Source organism: Anser cygnoides, chromosome 1 (assembly GCF_040182565.1).
Source record: "Anser cygnoides isolate HZ-2024a breed goose chromosome 1, Taihu_goose_T2T_genome, whole genome shotgun sequence".
NCBI lineage: Eukaryota > Metazoa > Chordata > Aves > Anseriformes > Anatidae > Anser > Anser cygnoides.
The window spans coordinates 92,102,394-92,118,441 of record NC_089873.1 but is presented as its reverse complement, the minus strand read 5'-3'; the positions used below and the strand labels follow the sequence as shown (position 1 = coordinate 92,118,441).

At 35.7% G+C, this 16,048-nt stretch overlaps 1 protein-coding gene across 1 annotated transcript; it reads right to left on the bottom strand.

Annotated features, from left to right (window-relative positions):
• Nucleotides 1–1,342: 1,342 nt before the first annotated feature.
• HJURP (Holliday junction recognition protein) lies at nucleotides 1,343–15,645 on the bottom strand. The gene is made up of 11 exons (XM_013186091.3): nucleotides 15,316–15,645; nucleotides 14,734–14,800; nucleotides 13,295–13,359; nucleotides 12,316–12,343; nucleotides 9,850–9,911; nucleotides 8,852–8,950; nucleotides 8,028–8,088; nucleotides 5,483–7,083; nucleotides 4,882–4,945; nucleotides 3,615–3,702; nucleotides 1,343–1,474 (listed from the first exon to the last, which is right to left on the bottom strand). Exons 1-11 carry the CDS (start codon nucleotides 15,391–15,393, stop codon nucleotides 1,348–1,350), a joined length of 2,340 nt encoding a protein of 779 aa, XP_013041545.2. The 5' UTR covers nucleotides 15,394–15,645; the 3' UTR covers nucleotides 1,343–1,347.
• Nucleotides 15,646–16,048: the final 403 nt, after the last annotated feature.

The window sequence follows — 16,048 nt, the reverse complement described above, 5'->3', positions numbered from 1 at the left end:
CTTCAATGGAGCATCATATTAAATGATGACCCTAACTGAAATCCCAAGAAGGGGAAAAAAAACAGAAGTCAAATCCAAAATCCAAAGCTAAACAGCAAAACAGAGCACGAAGTACTATCTTAATTTGATCAGGTTGGAAAGAGTACCTTTTTTTTTTTTAGCAGGGGCAAAGTAAGAAAGAATAAACTAGGTATTTACAAGTTTTTGCATAGCTTCATATATCAAAATAGTTTGAGTAGCATTAATGATATGTAAAATATTTCAATTTAACTGACACCAATCAGATGCAATACTCAGATCTGTGAACCAATCAGAAGTGAAAGCTTTCTTAAACAGTCTCTCCAGTATATAAGGAGAATCCCATGGAGCTGTTTGTCGTTGTTTTTCCAAGACATACATGAAAAAAGGAATGCTATTATTTTCAGTTAGTACAATTTGTGTAAACTTTGTACAAGGGTTGCTATTTCCTAATTTTCTCTCAGCATTTGTACTCTTGATTATGCCTTTCCTCTCAAAATTCCAAGATCAAAGAACTTCTGAGACCAATCATTAGAAAAAATATCAATAGAAATGAAGCATACACTTCTCATCGAGTAAACACATAACAATAACCCCACTGCATAATGTTTTGGTACATTTAGTTTCCTCTGTATACTTAGCCTTCATTGTTCAGTCCAGCTATTTATTTACTAAAATATTCATCCGCTGCTTTTCCCTGCAACTTTGTTTCCTAAAAGAACAGAGTTATTTTGTAAATATCCTCCTTCAATATACATTTTCTTTCCAATTTAATCGCTGTTATCAATAAATTATTCGTTGCTGCTCTCACAGCCTCAACTTCAGGATCATCTTTTGTCAGGCTTATTAAAAGTTATTACAAGTTAGGGTGCATGATACTGCATTTGGACCTCAGTCCGGTTTAGATTTCTTTCATACATTTAGTACTGACATGTCTATAAAGCAGGAAGGGAGTGGGTGGGAATTAAGTGGACACAGAACTTAAAACTGTAGTATTAATAGATTAAATGCAAAGTTCCTCAGCAGATAAAAAGATAATACAAACCATGTTCTATTATTATAAATAATACCATATACAAAATTTAAATAAACTGAGACATAGAAAGGAATGTTGATTCCTTGCAATACCTGATGAAGCCCAAGGAGTAAGGAGTACACTGTCAGAAGTGAGGAACCAGCTCCTGAGAATTTATATTACAGGGAAGTATAAATCACGACTAATTATGTATTACAATAATGTTCTTCCATCCTATGGATCTTTTGCTTAAATATTTAAATTATTAATAGATCTGTGATTCTTGGAAAAAAATAACGAACACAAATCAAAGATTATAAAACATTGTTTTCTCTGTAACAGTCCATGAAGGTTCCTTGGTGACTTTTGACCAGGACATCATCCAAGGGATTACTAGGATTTTGGTCTTTTCCACTGGTGTAACTTAGTTTTCTTGATACCCTGTGAAAAAATAATTGTTTAGAACATAAAATAAATTACACAAAAATACTATACTTGCTGACTATCTGATGAACAGAATGAAAGTGAAACAACACACCAAAGCAAGATACGTGAACACCTTGATTGTGAACAGCAGCAGGACTCCTTGCCTGCATTCCTATGTGTGTTCAGCTGAAGAGGAAGCTTTTCATCCTGTGTCAATTTCAATATCTCAGTAATGCTACTATATTAACCTAAATTATGTTAACATAACTTTCTATTTAATTTTCAGATGCAAACTCTGAATGTATTCAGAAGTAGCTAAAAATTAAAGATACAAGTGAGAATACAATTATTTATTTGCAAGTTACTTAAGAAATGGCATATAATTTTTTAAGATTTATTTTAAACTAATCTGGTATACATTTACAATTAAGTGTAGTTGTAGAACATCATTCCCATATATTTCCTTTTCTGATAAAGGTCTTTTCCATAATCAGCTTCTAGATAAAGGCAGTAAAGTTATAAACTGGAAAAGAGTCTCCTTTCCTTTTCCTTTCCCCGGAAGTATGTCTTCCTCTCCTCTCCACAAACAGTTATTACAACAAACAGCATTTTGCCACCTGGCTTAGGCATAAAACTTTTGAGGGCTCTGAAGCCATTAAAGAGCTTCAGTCCTGGCAAGCGTATTTCAACCATAGAAGGCTAAGAATATCACACCACAGGCCTAAGGAATCTTGCCAGCTGACAGACCATTTTGGCTACATATCAGCAAACGTGTATTTGTGTAATTAAGGAACAGAGCAATAGATTTTCTTCCAGATGGCTTGACAAGAACGCACACAGTGACATTCTGATTTCCTATACTTTCTCAAACTTCTCTACTTGCATACATTAATTAAAGGAAAACCTTTTCCTTCTTGAGAACAATTACTAATTGAATAGGGAGGGCTATTTAGCGTGGACTCAGGAAAAAAGGAAATAAAGGAATTAAAAACGGAGCAGAATTGCACTCAGCTAAGTGGGTATAGTCAAGATCACTTAAACATCCTTTTATAGTCATCAACACACCTCCAATCTTCCACTGTATCAGAAATAATCCAAATAGAATCTTTATTGGTATTATCATATACTTGTAATGCAAGCTTTTAAGTTTTAATACCATCTTTGCTTAAATTGAGACTTTTTTGATATACAGTACAGTCTCTTTCAGATTAAGTTCTCCACACAAACAGTTTAAAAGCACACTCAGGCTTCCTTTGAAAATCAAAATTTTAATTTGAGCACTGTCATTTTTATTTATTTATTTATTTATTTATTAATATTAGCTGTATGATCACCTTAAGTGTGGTGAAAGCACTTATTGACTTTAAGTTCGGGAAGGCAGCACATCTGATGGTGCCAGAACAGACTTTTTAGCAAAAAGAATGTCAGAAATGTTTCAGAAAATAAAACAAAACTGTTTAGAGAACTTGTAATATTTTTTAATCCTGCTACCTATTAAATTAGTTAATAATTAAAAAGCCAAGAGATCAGAAACTTGAGAAACTCGCAGAAGCCATATTTGCTAAGGAAAATAGATGTAGTAGGCCATTTTCCAGGGTGCTGAAAGGCGTTTTCTCCATCCAGAGATGTCAATACATTGCCAATAGTAATAACAGAACAGGAGGCAAGGATCTCAGATACCTTCTGAACATACCCATTGCTTGTTTACACAGAGCCAAAATGCACATAACCACGATCAACTGCAAAGAAGCTGACTTTTGGAAGTCCATCTAAATGGCAATATACTACGCTCTCCAGAGCTTAAGGATGTGAGAAAACTTGTCAGCTTAAGCACACAGCCAGAATCAAAACAACTATGTGGTCACATAGTGGCTGAAATAATAAATATCCCTATAATGAACACAAAATAAGAACTGGCGTAGCTAATCCCTTAGGCCCATCATGTATTCACTGCCATCCACGTTGGTCTCCGGCTATTTTTGTCCACACTTGCCTCCCAGTGTTCAAGTGTGCAGGCTTGAGCTTGTGTTCTCTCAAGCATCCATGCTCATTTTCATTACAGATACACTCATTTAAGCAACAAACCCCCTACGTTTAATATAAATGTAGAACAGTACAAATTTCCTCTGAAATTTTTTTCTCCAAAGGCACTTACTTTTGATGATGTTTCTGTGCACCTCCAGGACAGCTGTAATTCTGTGTTGTCCTATGCCAGCTAGAGCAGGCATCTGCAATTCCAGATTCTGGTGATGAAAGATAGTATCGAAAGGGTAAGAATCATGCTAAGTAGCACAAAGAATACAATACGTTTTAAAAATACTAGCCTGTTAAGACACTGGTAATAATCACCACATTTCAGTCAGAAAATTCTCTTCTGGCAAAATTTAATTTCAAAAACATTTTATAACCTATATTCAAAAGCCTCAAATATATTTAAGTATAAGCTAACTTTTTCCCAAATTGTTATTATTTAATGACCATTAGAAAAAGGTACAATGAGGAGAAATAGTTATTTCCAGAAAAAAAATGTGACAGAAAGTATGAGGAATTAAAATTTGAGGAAGGCAAAATAAGACAGATGGGATACATCTCAAATAATATGTCATCTCAAATAATCGAATTCTTTGTAAAAATTATTTATTGGTAATGAAAATGCAGCAAGGCAAGAACCATACAAACAAGTTCATTTCTTTTGCCATTTTCTGTTTGTATATTAGTTGACAACTTTTTAAGTAATCTTCTTCAGTATTTTCCCTTGCATGTTAATTAGTTATTTGATGACCTGACTCATAAAAACGAGGTATAGAAAAGAAATATCGTCAATTTTGACTAAGCTGGAAGAAAACCTACATCATGTTATAAACACACTTTAACCAAAACCAGATTATTAAAGGAAAAATATAAAATTACCATCTAGAATCTTAGTAGTCTAGAATCTTAGTAGTCTTTCAGTCCAGAGCTAATAAAATGATACTGTCCTGAATCTGCACAAGTGGTGATCAATAATCCAATTCACCTAAGCAAGTAATGATAGGCATGCAACAAGGCAATTGCACATTTTTGTAAAATCCACACAGAAACATTTGGTTATTCAAGTGTAGGATTAACAAACTATCCATTTCCTATGGAACATTTTTATACAGAAAGTAAAGTTAGGAAAAAAAAAAGAAGAGAAAGCTAACAGGTAACGAGCAATACTTTAGTAGGAAAATTCCTACAGAAAAAGCTTATTAAATTACTATTGTGAGATTCAGGAAACTCTTTTCTACTTCGACTCCTTATTAAAGAAAAACAAGCACACCTAATTATTAATGAGGAAGAAGAGCTGTCACCTAGACAGGGGTCTATAGAGGAGATCTATATATGTACCCTTTAAAGAAATGACTGGTATAATAATAATTCACAAAGCTGCTGAAACTAACCTTTCAGGGAAGTAACAGGACTAACAAGAAAAGTTCTATCTGAAGAAGTGTGAAAACCAGAGTCCTGAAAATAAAGCATAAACATACTACATCAACGAAAACACTCTTATTATTTCTCAGCTTGCCTTAGAAGAAACAACTGGAAACTTGGAAATAAGGGCCTGATTTAAACAAGTCTGGTAATTCCAAAAGAGCTTTTTTTTTTTGGTCTCACCTTGCTCATGTATATAATGAATAAAACATAATAGTTTCAGAAGGATAATCTGTTAATTAACAGAGTCACTATATGAGAGTATTTTAACCAGTGACTGTGTATTAAAAATACGAGAAAACCTTTTGCTGAGCATTTTAAAACCACTTTCCATGTTAATAAATACAGTGAGCTTCCTCATAAGATCCAGGAGACCTGACGCAACTTGTATTTTGTTTAGCAAATAAAATCCTCCCAAACTCACAAAACAACTCCACCAACCAAATAGCACTGGAAATACATATATGTTGTCACTAGTCTAAAGACCTTCCAGCTCGAATCCATTTCTAAAGCGTTTCTCTAAATAACAGCAAAGAGTACACAACCATTTTTTACAATGCCCCAAAGTACCTGATTCTGACAGTTGCGACTGTTAAAAAAGCTGGTGTTACTGCCATTGTATGGGCTCAAAAAATCCACATCAACTGTCTGAAGATTTACATTTTTCCTGTGAGAAATTTGCTGATATTTTGTTGGAAAAAAATAATGTTCAGGTATATTTTTCAGTTTCTTTACTGGTGAAGAAAGAAGATCATTTTGAAAATTTCCTAGTCTCTTAACTCTGGGAATTGCAGGTAAAGATCGAACAGGTGAGTTAACAAGAGCATTTACAGTTTCAGATATCTGTATTCCTTCATATTTCCTTAAATTTGAAGCTCTCTGAAAACCAGGAAGTTTTGAAACTGCCTCACTAGACAATTGCTCATAAATCTTCTCAAATGCTCTGTCATACTGTATATCGGACCTCGCAGACCCACTGAAGTTATACTTAATTAATCGTCCTCTCTCTTCAGGCTTCTGTGAGTTTGTAAGCGCTTTTGTCAATGTGAAAGGCTTTTGGATTTCTTTGGAACACATTTTATAGTAGAGTTTTTCAAATGCATCTTCATATTTCTGGGGCATCTTTGAAGGACTGTGCTTCATAGACAATGAGGAAAATGAGTGTCTGCGCTGGAAAGAAATCTCTCTTTCAGAAATTTTTATCTGAGGATTTACGACAAATGTATTTGATGCTCTTGCAAGAGAATGATTTGTGACAGGTACAAAAGCGCTACTATTATCACTGAAATAGCAAGTAGATGAACAAAATCCTGAAGTATCATCAGAAGGACAATCAATTTTTTGAGCTTTACTCTCTTTTACCAGATTAAGCACTGTTGAGTCTGAACTGGCGGTAGATGTTAAAAAAGGGTATTCCAAAGAAAATTTGTAAGCCAAGTTATCACTTTGGTTGCATTTCAAATTATTCAGTGAGACAGTAGTCGGTAATGGATCTTCAACTACAAACGTCTCTCCCATTCTAGCCAAAACATTAGGAAAAACAGTCTCTTCGGGAACTTTTTGTCCCTTTCCAAATAACAAATGATGATCTACACTTGAATTAGAGCAGTCTGTTTCCATTCCACTTGTATCTAGGTAAGAATATGGTACCAGACCAGATGAATTATTAATAGAACACTGATCATCACAAGGTCCACTATTCTCATTTACATTATTTCCTGAAGTTTTATTCTGGATGTCTTTACTACCACTGCATATGCTGGGTAGTGCTTTCTTCAATTTAAGTGGTCTGAACCTCCTTATTTTGTCTACAGTGACATTGAGCTTTGGTCTTCTAGGACACCAACTTTTGTGCCTACAGTGTCCAAACATGTATTTAAATGCTTTTCTCCGAATCTGCTTTGTCATGAGCTTTATCAGTGTCTCTACCATTGCAGGATACAAGTCTGCAAGAGTTACATTGCTCCAGGAACATTCCTCATCTGCAGACTGGTATTCTTCCATGACACTGTCATAGCAGATTTTATTAATTTCTCGAAAAGGTTGAAGTCTGGGTACAGTTGTTATATTTGGTGAAATGGGGACACCAGAAAATTGGAACTGGTGAGGCCTGGATGAAGAATATGCATTTGTCAGCTCTACTTTCTTTCTGAAAACACTGGCGTGATTGCCTATTCAAAAAACAAACAAACAAAACTTAAATCACAAAAGAAAAATCAGAAAAAAAATTAGGACATTTCAGTAACATGTTACATGACAAACAATTGCAAGTGGTACATATATTCTTTATGTGCTAACAGATTTCATTAAGCTTTTCTGCCAAGCTAAACGGATGATTACATACAATTGATTAAGGAAAATTAAAATATCTTTTTAACCACATTGAATTAACAGATTATAGAAGGTAGAAATTAAATATTTCTATGGAAATTAAACATTTCCAAATATTGAAAAAAACATTCTAAAATAACAATATAAAGATAGAAAATATCTTAACTGTAGAGGCAGATTGTTTCACTCTCTAATTTCTAACCAGGAGGAACAGATTCTACAGATTTTGTTAATATATTTCCATATTACTTGAAAGATTGGTACTTAATTAGTACCAGTGCAGCTTCCCTTGAGGTAAAGCATGAGGAGGATAATGCTTTTTGTAGTTTTTAGGCTTAGAATTTTGGTGTAAATATTTTATCTCAGGTTTGCTGGGGCAAGTTTGGAGTTTTGAAGAAAGCTAGCTTACTAGTGAAGTAGTTCGTTGTCTACCAGAAACCAGCAGACCAAAAGCCATTCCTCAAATTCAAAGTAAATAGAACCAAAAAGTCATGCTTTCGTTTAGCTGAACTTAATTCTGCTGAATTTTGTAACTATGCATTTTTCTGGGGTTGTTTAACAAAAGTTGCTTTTATCCATACATGCTATTTATTTTCTGTTTTTCAAATACAGTTTGCCGTAAGCAAAATCACATCTAACTTCTTGGCAAGAAATCTGTCTAGAGAACTGGTCTGTTGGTTAATTAGTCCCTGTGTTTTCCACAAATTACTTATTTCTAATCAATTTCAATTAAAAAAAATCAGAACTATCATATTTGACCCACAGTCAAAAGATTTAGTTGTACCTATCATTTCTTGCACTGGTGAAACTAAGTGAAGATCTTCTGACAATCCTTGAGGTGCTGCCTGAAAAATAAATGAAATAAAAACCAAAACACATGAATCCTGAATTCATCCTTGATTTCTGCATGCTAAAGGTAATATAAAAATCTTTTTTGTGAATCCTTCTGCCCTCTCTTTACTATGCTTGGTCCTGTGCAGTAAAATAAAATAAAAAAAAGCTAGTCTAAGATTCCAGTAAGAATTCTTGAGAATTACAAGTTTAGTCTTGGAAACCTATTATACAATGTAGAATTTGCAAAGATTATATCATATTTTATTCATTCTTCTTGAATATTATAATGTATACATATATGCATAAATATTTATGCATATTAAATTAACTATATAATATATATATATATGGATAATTTACATATCTCTGGCAAGTTGACTAGGAAATAGATTCTGTACCATGTATCGTAAAGAAATTAAATTTAAAATCTCAATTATTTTCCCCCCTCTACAAACCACAATATTTAGACATTTCAGAAGACTTACTGAAGTGAAAACCAACTCACACATCAGGGTAAAAAGAACAAAGCATAAAATTCAGAAAAAGAAGTATTTGTATATTGTCTGCTCCTTTTCTTATAATTGTTGCTGCCAAAGATCTGAAATACTGTGATATTTATGTAGGAGAATTGCAATAATGAGAGCAAGCAGGAGAATTGCAATAATGAGAGCAAGCAGAGAAGTTATATGATTCATTGTGCTGCGCATAGTTAGAGAGTCATTATGTTATTCTAATTAGCAAATAACTTTTAACAGAACAGGAGAAATATGTTACCATAATCCATTTGGGAATTCTTCTTGCATCATCTTGTACTATCACATCCACTTGAACTTTTACTTCTTCTGATGTTTTCACATTATCTACATCCAGATTCTTGGGGCAGGAGGGAAGGATTAAAACACATAGAAGTTATTGATACAGAAGAACACAAACACATTACTCAGATTTGTTTCAAACTGGTGTTATTCGATAAAGATTTCCCACCTGCATAAAACTTATTTATTTAATGTACATTTCATGTCAAAGAAAAAAAGTCTCAAGAAGGAACTATGTCAGAAAACAGAGAGATAACTAGCTAGTTAATTGATCCACGGAAAAGCACACGCTGCCTCTTTAAGGTCAAAGACATGAAAATGCCTAGAACTAACTTTTGTTTTTTTTGCTAAACAGAAGAGGAAAGTAAATATTTTTTTGGTAATTGTACCTGAACAAGCTGAATAAAGGATTAGAATGGCTTCACACACAAAGCGTATATTGTACTTTTCTTCACCACTGTAACCTGTTTGGGTAGTCCTGATACCCATAGTCTAGCTTTAGCAAAAAACAGCAGAATATTCCATTCTGCTTTTGTTATGATGGCCATTATTTAAGGTTTGCTTTTTAAAATCATGTTGCTCTGTTCTCCTGAGAGAATTTAGGATAAAGAATCATATTTAAAGCTTCTTCACTTTGTGATTATTTCTGGTTATTCTTTTTGCATACCTATAATAAATGTTATCAGAAGTGCCTGTTCTGTACAATGAATTGATGGTTTGGGATTATAAGTATACTAGAGAAAACCATACATAATTACTTCATATCATTCTTCATGACATTATTTATTGAATGTCTCATTTGCTATATTGACAATAAACGTGCATTAAGATGCAGACTGCAGAGTCTTATGCTGTCAGTGCATTAACTCTTCAGGCACATATAAGCTGTTCGAATAGTTCAATTATTTCTATTGAACACAAACTTATTCCATTACATTAAACACCAGAAATTTTTACCTGGAAGTGGATGTCTTCAAATCTTTTTCGTACTGAAACTATATCAGCATCACTTTCTACATCTGCAATTTGAACATAAACACTAAATAAAACATAGTTTAACTCAAACAAAACCAAAATCAAGTTTCTTGGAAATGTTTTGAAACAAATAGTGACTCAAGTGGTTTCATTTCAGAAAAGTCTTTTCTACTATAAGGTTTTTTATCTGTATTACATTCCTTTTAAAGTCCAATTGAAAAAACATGATTTATAGACTCATAAATAATTTTGTGAGGGAAACAAAGAAGAGTTAAGATAACTTGTCTGTAGCCAGTTCAAGACATATGCTAGCCATTTCAGAAGGTAAAATATTTTCAAAGCACTGCTCCTTCAGAAGTATTCATGCATCATTCCCACTTCCTTCCTTCTACATTTTTACTTATCCCAGCAACAATGGTAAGGAATGGGACATTGCCACTTGCTTGTATCATGCTTCCTTTTGTAGTTTCTTATTATCAAGACAGCCTTAGAATTGTGAAGATAAGAAATAAGACAGACTTAAGAATATTAAAAAAACAAGTCCAAAACTTCTAACTCAATTTTTAGGTATTCTACAAGTATTTTTGGAAACGATTTTGCTAGAGGTGGCCAGATGTTCCCATTAATTACTCGCTAAAGCCTCAGTCTTTCATGATAATAAAACATTTGACTGTATTGTAAGCCCCAATTTCTCAATTTCCTTGGCTGTTATGTATTTGTCCCATGATTATGTTTACTCCAGGAAGAGAAAGAAGAGGGAAGAATAACCCTGAAAGGGAAAATAATGACTCAAAAAAAAAGTCTTGTTTATGATATTGAGCACATCATTGACCCTTCATACCTTTTTTAAACCACTAAAAACAAAATGAAAATCTTTTCCGTATAAACCCATGTTCCTTTTACATTCCCTCTCATTGCAGTCATCACCTAAAGCTCTGTGGGCTGCTGCCATCATAGAGCTAGGATAAAGATTCATATCAAATAAACACTGTTTTTAGAGGAGACCACACAATTTTGCATCCACTGGTGAAAATGTTGATCAATCAGAGGGCTGGCTTTGACAGTCTAACCTGAGTTGAACTATTTCATTAGAATGGAAACCCATACCTGCCAGATGGCCAGTTCCTACCCACATGACTAATAGAAGACACAGTCGTGGGCATTTTATCCACAGAAAATCAGTTACTAAGCATCCTTTGTAGAGAAATTAGTAAGAACTTTAACATTTTAGTCTGGAAAAGTTTCGCCCACCTTCTCCTGTTGTAACAGGCGATATTCTTTTTCTGCTATATAGTCTTCTTCCCCAGTAGTTAAGCACAAAATTGGCAGACTGCTCTCAACGGTCACTGAAATGACTAGACTAGACTACTACAAATATAGGATAGTCTATGAAATAAAGTTAACAATTCTAACCTCCAAGAATGTTTCATAGAATATCCTGAGTTGGAAGGGACCCATAAGGAAGGAGTTGCACTCCATCATGCCAATTACTGAACGTTAGAAAAGAGTTTGCATCATAGAATGAGCTGGTCTGTAAACAAATTGAATACTCTAATAGAAACAAAATCTAAAAAAATGTGATTTTAGTACATCTTCACTGTATTCACAATCAGATGTCAAAGCACTGGAACATTAATTATCAGTAGAGAACCACGGTACTGCACAGAATGGAAGTGAAATATTTTCTCCAGGGAATCTGAAGGTGTTTTTAAATCCTTAAAACCTTAAAAAAAACAAAGCCCAACATACTTTCACTGCACTATATATCATGTCTCCTCCGTCATTTATCCCAGTAAAAAGACATTTATTTTGTTGGAACATACAGCTCCTTTTCAGAACAAAGGAAAAGGGAGAAGCATAACATCTAAAGATTAAGTAGTATCAGAATTACACTTCGTGTGCAATCTTGATTTAATTTCCATCATGACACTTGATCTCTAATTAAACGTCTACTTTTTCTGCAGGTAGCCCGATTCATTCAGTATGCAGAACAATCTGCTGAATTTGTGATCACTCACCATGCAACTTCACACACATTTTTGAATGTGTGTGCTTGTCTAGTTATTTTCAGAAAGCTAGTAAATTATAAACTCTTCCATATGTACAGCCAGGTAACTCAGGGTGGGATTTTTAGATTCAAAGAACATCTGACAAAAGCTAAAAATACAAGAAGGAAAACTGTCTGGACAATCGATAAGGGGAGATTATTTTAAATCAAGTTGTGATGATAGCAACATCAATAATAAATTACTAATTTTAAACATTTTTTGCTACATTGCATATATCCTTATGAACCTAAATGCTGATGTGTTTCTTTTTTATCTGTTTGTTGTTTGTTTTTTAAAACCAGTGAGTATCCTAAGGAATTTGACATAAAAACGTGATATTTTCTATGAAGTCAAGACTCTCTTGGATAATTTATAGCACTTGTTTTTTTAAACACTTTACCTGTATTCCTTTGACTTCTTGTATGATGCTGCAATTATAAACAGAGAAAAAAAACATCAGAAGAATCTTAGAATAACAAATTTACTTTAACTGAAACATTTATTTCCTTTGGTATATCTTACAAGTTGTCACTTCGTAAATAACCATTCAGTTTCCTTCAGCTTTTGCATGGCCTGACTAGCAAAGCAACAAATACTTGGTAAAGCATAGGTATGTTTTATCATTCAGTCCTTGCCATGCTGTTGCTGTTAAAAGCACTACAATAACATAAGCTGTAGTTAACTTCACACACGAGAGGCTACAACAATTCTTCTTACAGTCCTTAATGGATTTAGCCTGTAAAGTTGTGCAGCCACTTGTCGCAACGCTTAGATGATGACACACAAGATATTCCCAGAAGTTCAAAAGGAGAGAAATACAGCCACATTTGCCTCCATTAAATCCACTTACACCCCAAGACTGAATTTCACTCCTCACACCATGGGTTCAGAACAGCTTCTGTGTTAACTAGTAAGGCACCCTACTCAGCTTTACTGTTTTGACAGGTAACGTAGGGAACAGAGCAGCTAGGTGACTTTATACAGTTATCGAGAAACACTGTGCTTTTGACCAAATCCTCTGTTAAGCTCTTATGAAGGAGTTTAGGAAATAGATTAAGAAATGACTGCTTGTTTAACACCAGTACTTAGAAAAAGAGCATACAATAAACAGGCCCACAACACTATATATGGGAAATACTTTTCCAGGTTAACCAGTGGTATTACCCAATAATAAATACATCATCTATATCTATCCATCTCATCTGATGTTCTTAAGGAATCTATCCTAAAACCCTATTTTAAGGTAGTTGTTGACTTCATTAATATCTCCTGCAAGTGTACCTCCTGGCACAGCAAGACTGGAATCTATTCCTACACAAAATATAGAAGAAAAAAAAAAATACTATATTTTGATTGCATAGTAGGACTACATTAGATACCTTAAGTAGTTTCTTCCTCCATTTTTTAAGACTCTTGTTTGATACTTCCCCCCATTGTTTTGGTCCTATAAATAACAAGAGATGTTTATTTAAACAGCTTTTCTTGTAACACTGTTTATCTATACTGAGTAGCATTCTACCAAACACATAGAAAGAACACATTACATAGTAACAAAACATTATCAAATCTAAACAATCTCCAATCCAATTGTTCAAACAAAAACTTATAGGAAAACAAAACAAGATAACATTGTAATTTCAAGTCATAATTGAGAAGTTGGTTAAAAAAAAAAAAAAGTAAAAAAGAATCAAATGAGTCTAACAACACTATGCTAAAACCCAAAGAGCATTAACAGCCCAGATATTATGAAGATAAAAAAAAAAGGCATATTATTTTATTTGAGTAAATAAGTTGTACTTAGTGCATGCACACTACATGGCATTTGAAGTTATTTAAAACTATAATCAAGGCTTTATGGACTAAGATCCATATTCACAGAAAGCATATACAGAAGTTACCAAATCAAAACTATAAACAAACCTTTTCAAATCCAAGACCTTATATTACATTGTTGTACGTATGCATGAACCTCACCCTGCCCCCAGCCTTTGGTAAATATTTGGTGCAACAATTACATCGGGCTTGACACTGTGTTCATACCTCTTGGGTATGCCTAGTAAGCTGTTCCTTAGGAGAACTTAACGTAGCAATTATGCATCGTAATCCACACCGCACTAAGGATAAAAACTGGCAGAACATTTCATCTAGCAATAACACCACCTAGCTACTAAGTCACAATTCCCACTAAAGCTCAGAGAAGTCAATTTTCAAAGTTTCTTTCCCCTCAATAAGTTCTTCATAAGTATTTTTCACTGTGCAACGGACCGACAGTTTTAATGAAAAATATGACATGGCATAACACGTTATAGATTTATGCTAACCACATGAACATTCAATGAAAAATTAAAGACGACACTATCTACCCATTCCACCCTGACATTTGACAACACCTGACGTGCTAGAAATTTATCACTTTACAGCAGCCTTCAGAATGCTAAGCAGACCTGAAACTACATAATCCAATCAGACATATCAGCTTCCTGCTATTAGCTCTGTTCCTTTGTTTCCTCTCATCCTTCTCCATTTTGATTCTTTCATTCCAAGTTATTCAAACATTGTCCATTGTTTTCCTGTACTTTGCTACTAATTCTTTTCCATTGTGTAAAACAGAGCACACGATGGACTAAAAAGGTGTGTGTGAACCATCTATCCAGGTATTTTTCATTCTAATTCTAAGTTTACAAATGAAATACCACACCTGAGCGCAAAACTTGCGGTATTTGGTGAAATCTCACATTATGTAACCGCTTGCAGTTGTGTAATACGCAGTATACTTCACTAAGTCTAAACATGTAGCATAACTTAAAGAAGTTCTTACCATCAGGGGTATCAAAAGTGAGGGTTTCCATGGAAATAAGAAAATCATCTTCAAAAGGACGATTATACTACATAAAAAGAAACATTTAAGATTAGAATAAATAGTTAACAAGACTTTTAACAGGCATTTTACACAACTGTTTCAATCAAGACATGAAACTGTCAGTGTGCTGTGCTACTGGCATCAGCTGGGAGCCAGCAATCTGGAAACAGGAATGCCAAGAAAAATAAATAGATAAATATATATATATATATGAAGCATTAGATAAATAAATACATATATATGAAGCACGTGTATAAGTCATTCAGCTTCAGGCCATAAGCCAGCCACTGACAGGACGGAGGTTCAAGATGTTCAAAGTGGTCAAGTGAGCCTGTTTCAGGGTTTCCTGTAGGCTCGCTGCTAAGAAACTGGAAGCAGGCACGCAGCGGACCCACCCGTCCCGGTACCCAAACACCCAGCCTGGGTGAGAACAGCCCCGTGCCAGCTGGGGATCCGCGGAGGACGCCCCATGACGGCGCCCATCTCCCGGTGACGGCCCTACAGGCGGGCCCGGTGCCGGCCGGGGAGGGGAGGCCTCACCCACTCCAGGATGCGGTTGATGGAGGCGACGAAGCGGGAGTTGCTCCGCTGCAGCCACTCGCCCAACTCGACAGCCATGGCGCGGGGCAGGGACACTCCCGTCCCGCCCCGCGCCGATTCAAACTGCGCGCCGCCCGCAAGGCTTCTCTCCTTCCATTGGGTCTTGATCGCGTCAGTCCCGCTGCGGCAGCCTATCGGAGCGCGCAGCGCCCTGCCCTCCTGGCTCTGATTGGGTGGTCAGGATGCCGAGCGCCCACCCGCTGTCGCGTCGCAGTCAACACAGCTCAAAATCATACCACTGGGCACTGCGCTCACGGCTGACGGCGGCCAAAAGTTGCAGTTCTACCTAGCAACAGTGACCCACCGGCAGCTCCCATTGGCTGCGGCGTCAGTTGCGGGTTGCGGCACCCGCCCGCCCTCCGGAAAGAGGCAGCGCCTGGACACTCGGGGCACTGCCCAGCCCTTCCCTTCACCGGGCCTCGCAGTGCCTCGGGCGGGTTGGGGACCGGTGTCCAGCACTTTCTTGCTCGCTGTTTTTTGCCGTTTAAGTATTACAGAGCACTGTCGTGCTCCCCCAGCCTCCTCGCCCGGACCCTTACACTGTAACAACCCCCAACAGGGCACTCTGCCTGCCCCTCAGTGGAAAAGCCAGCTGCCATCTTCACCATGGGCCTGCTGAAATAGCAAACCACAGCTGCTATACACAACAGGCAAAACGTGTTTACCCTTAGCT

Excerpts from the sequence above, each read along its gene's own strand:
- HJURP (XM_013186091.3), bottom strand. The coding sequence starts at position 15,393 with ATGGCTGTCGAGTTGGGCGAGTGGCTGCAGCGGAGCAACTCCCGCTTC. Across the intron at positions 9,912-12,315 it reads AAGAAGTCAAAGGAATACAG|ATGTAGAAAGTGATGCTGAT; the intron begins GTAAAGTGTTTA and ends TTCAAATTGCAG. Across the intron at positions 8,951-9,849 it reads TTGAAGACATCCACTTCCAG|AATCTGGATGTAGATAATGT; the intron begins GTAAAAATTTCT and ends TCCTGCCCCAAG.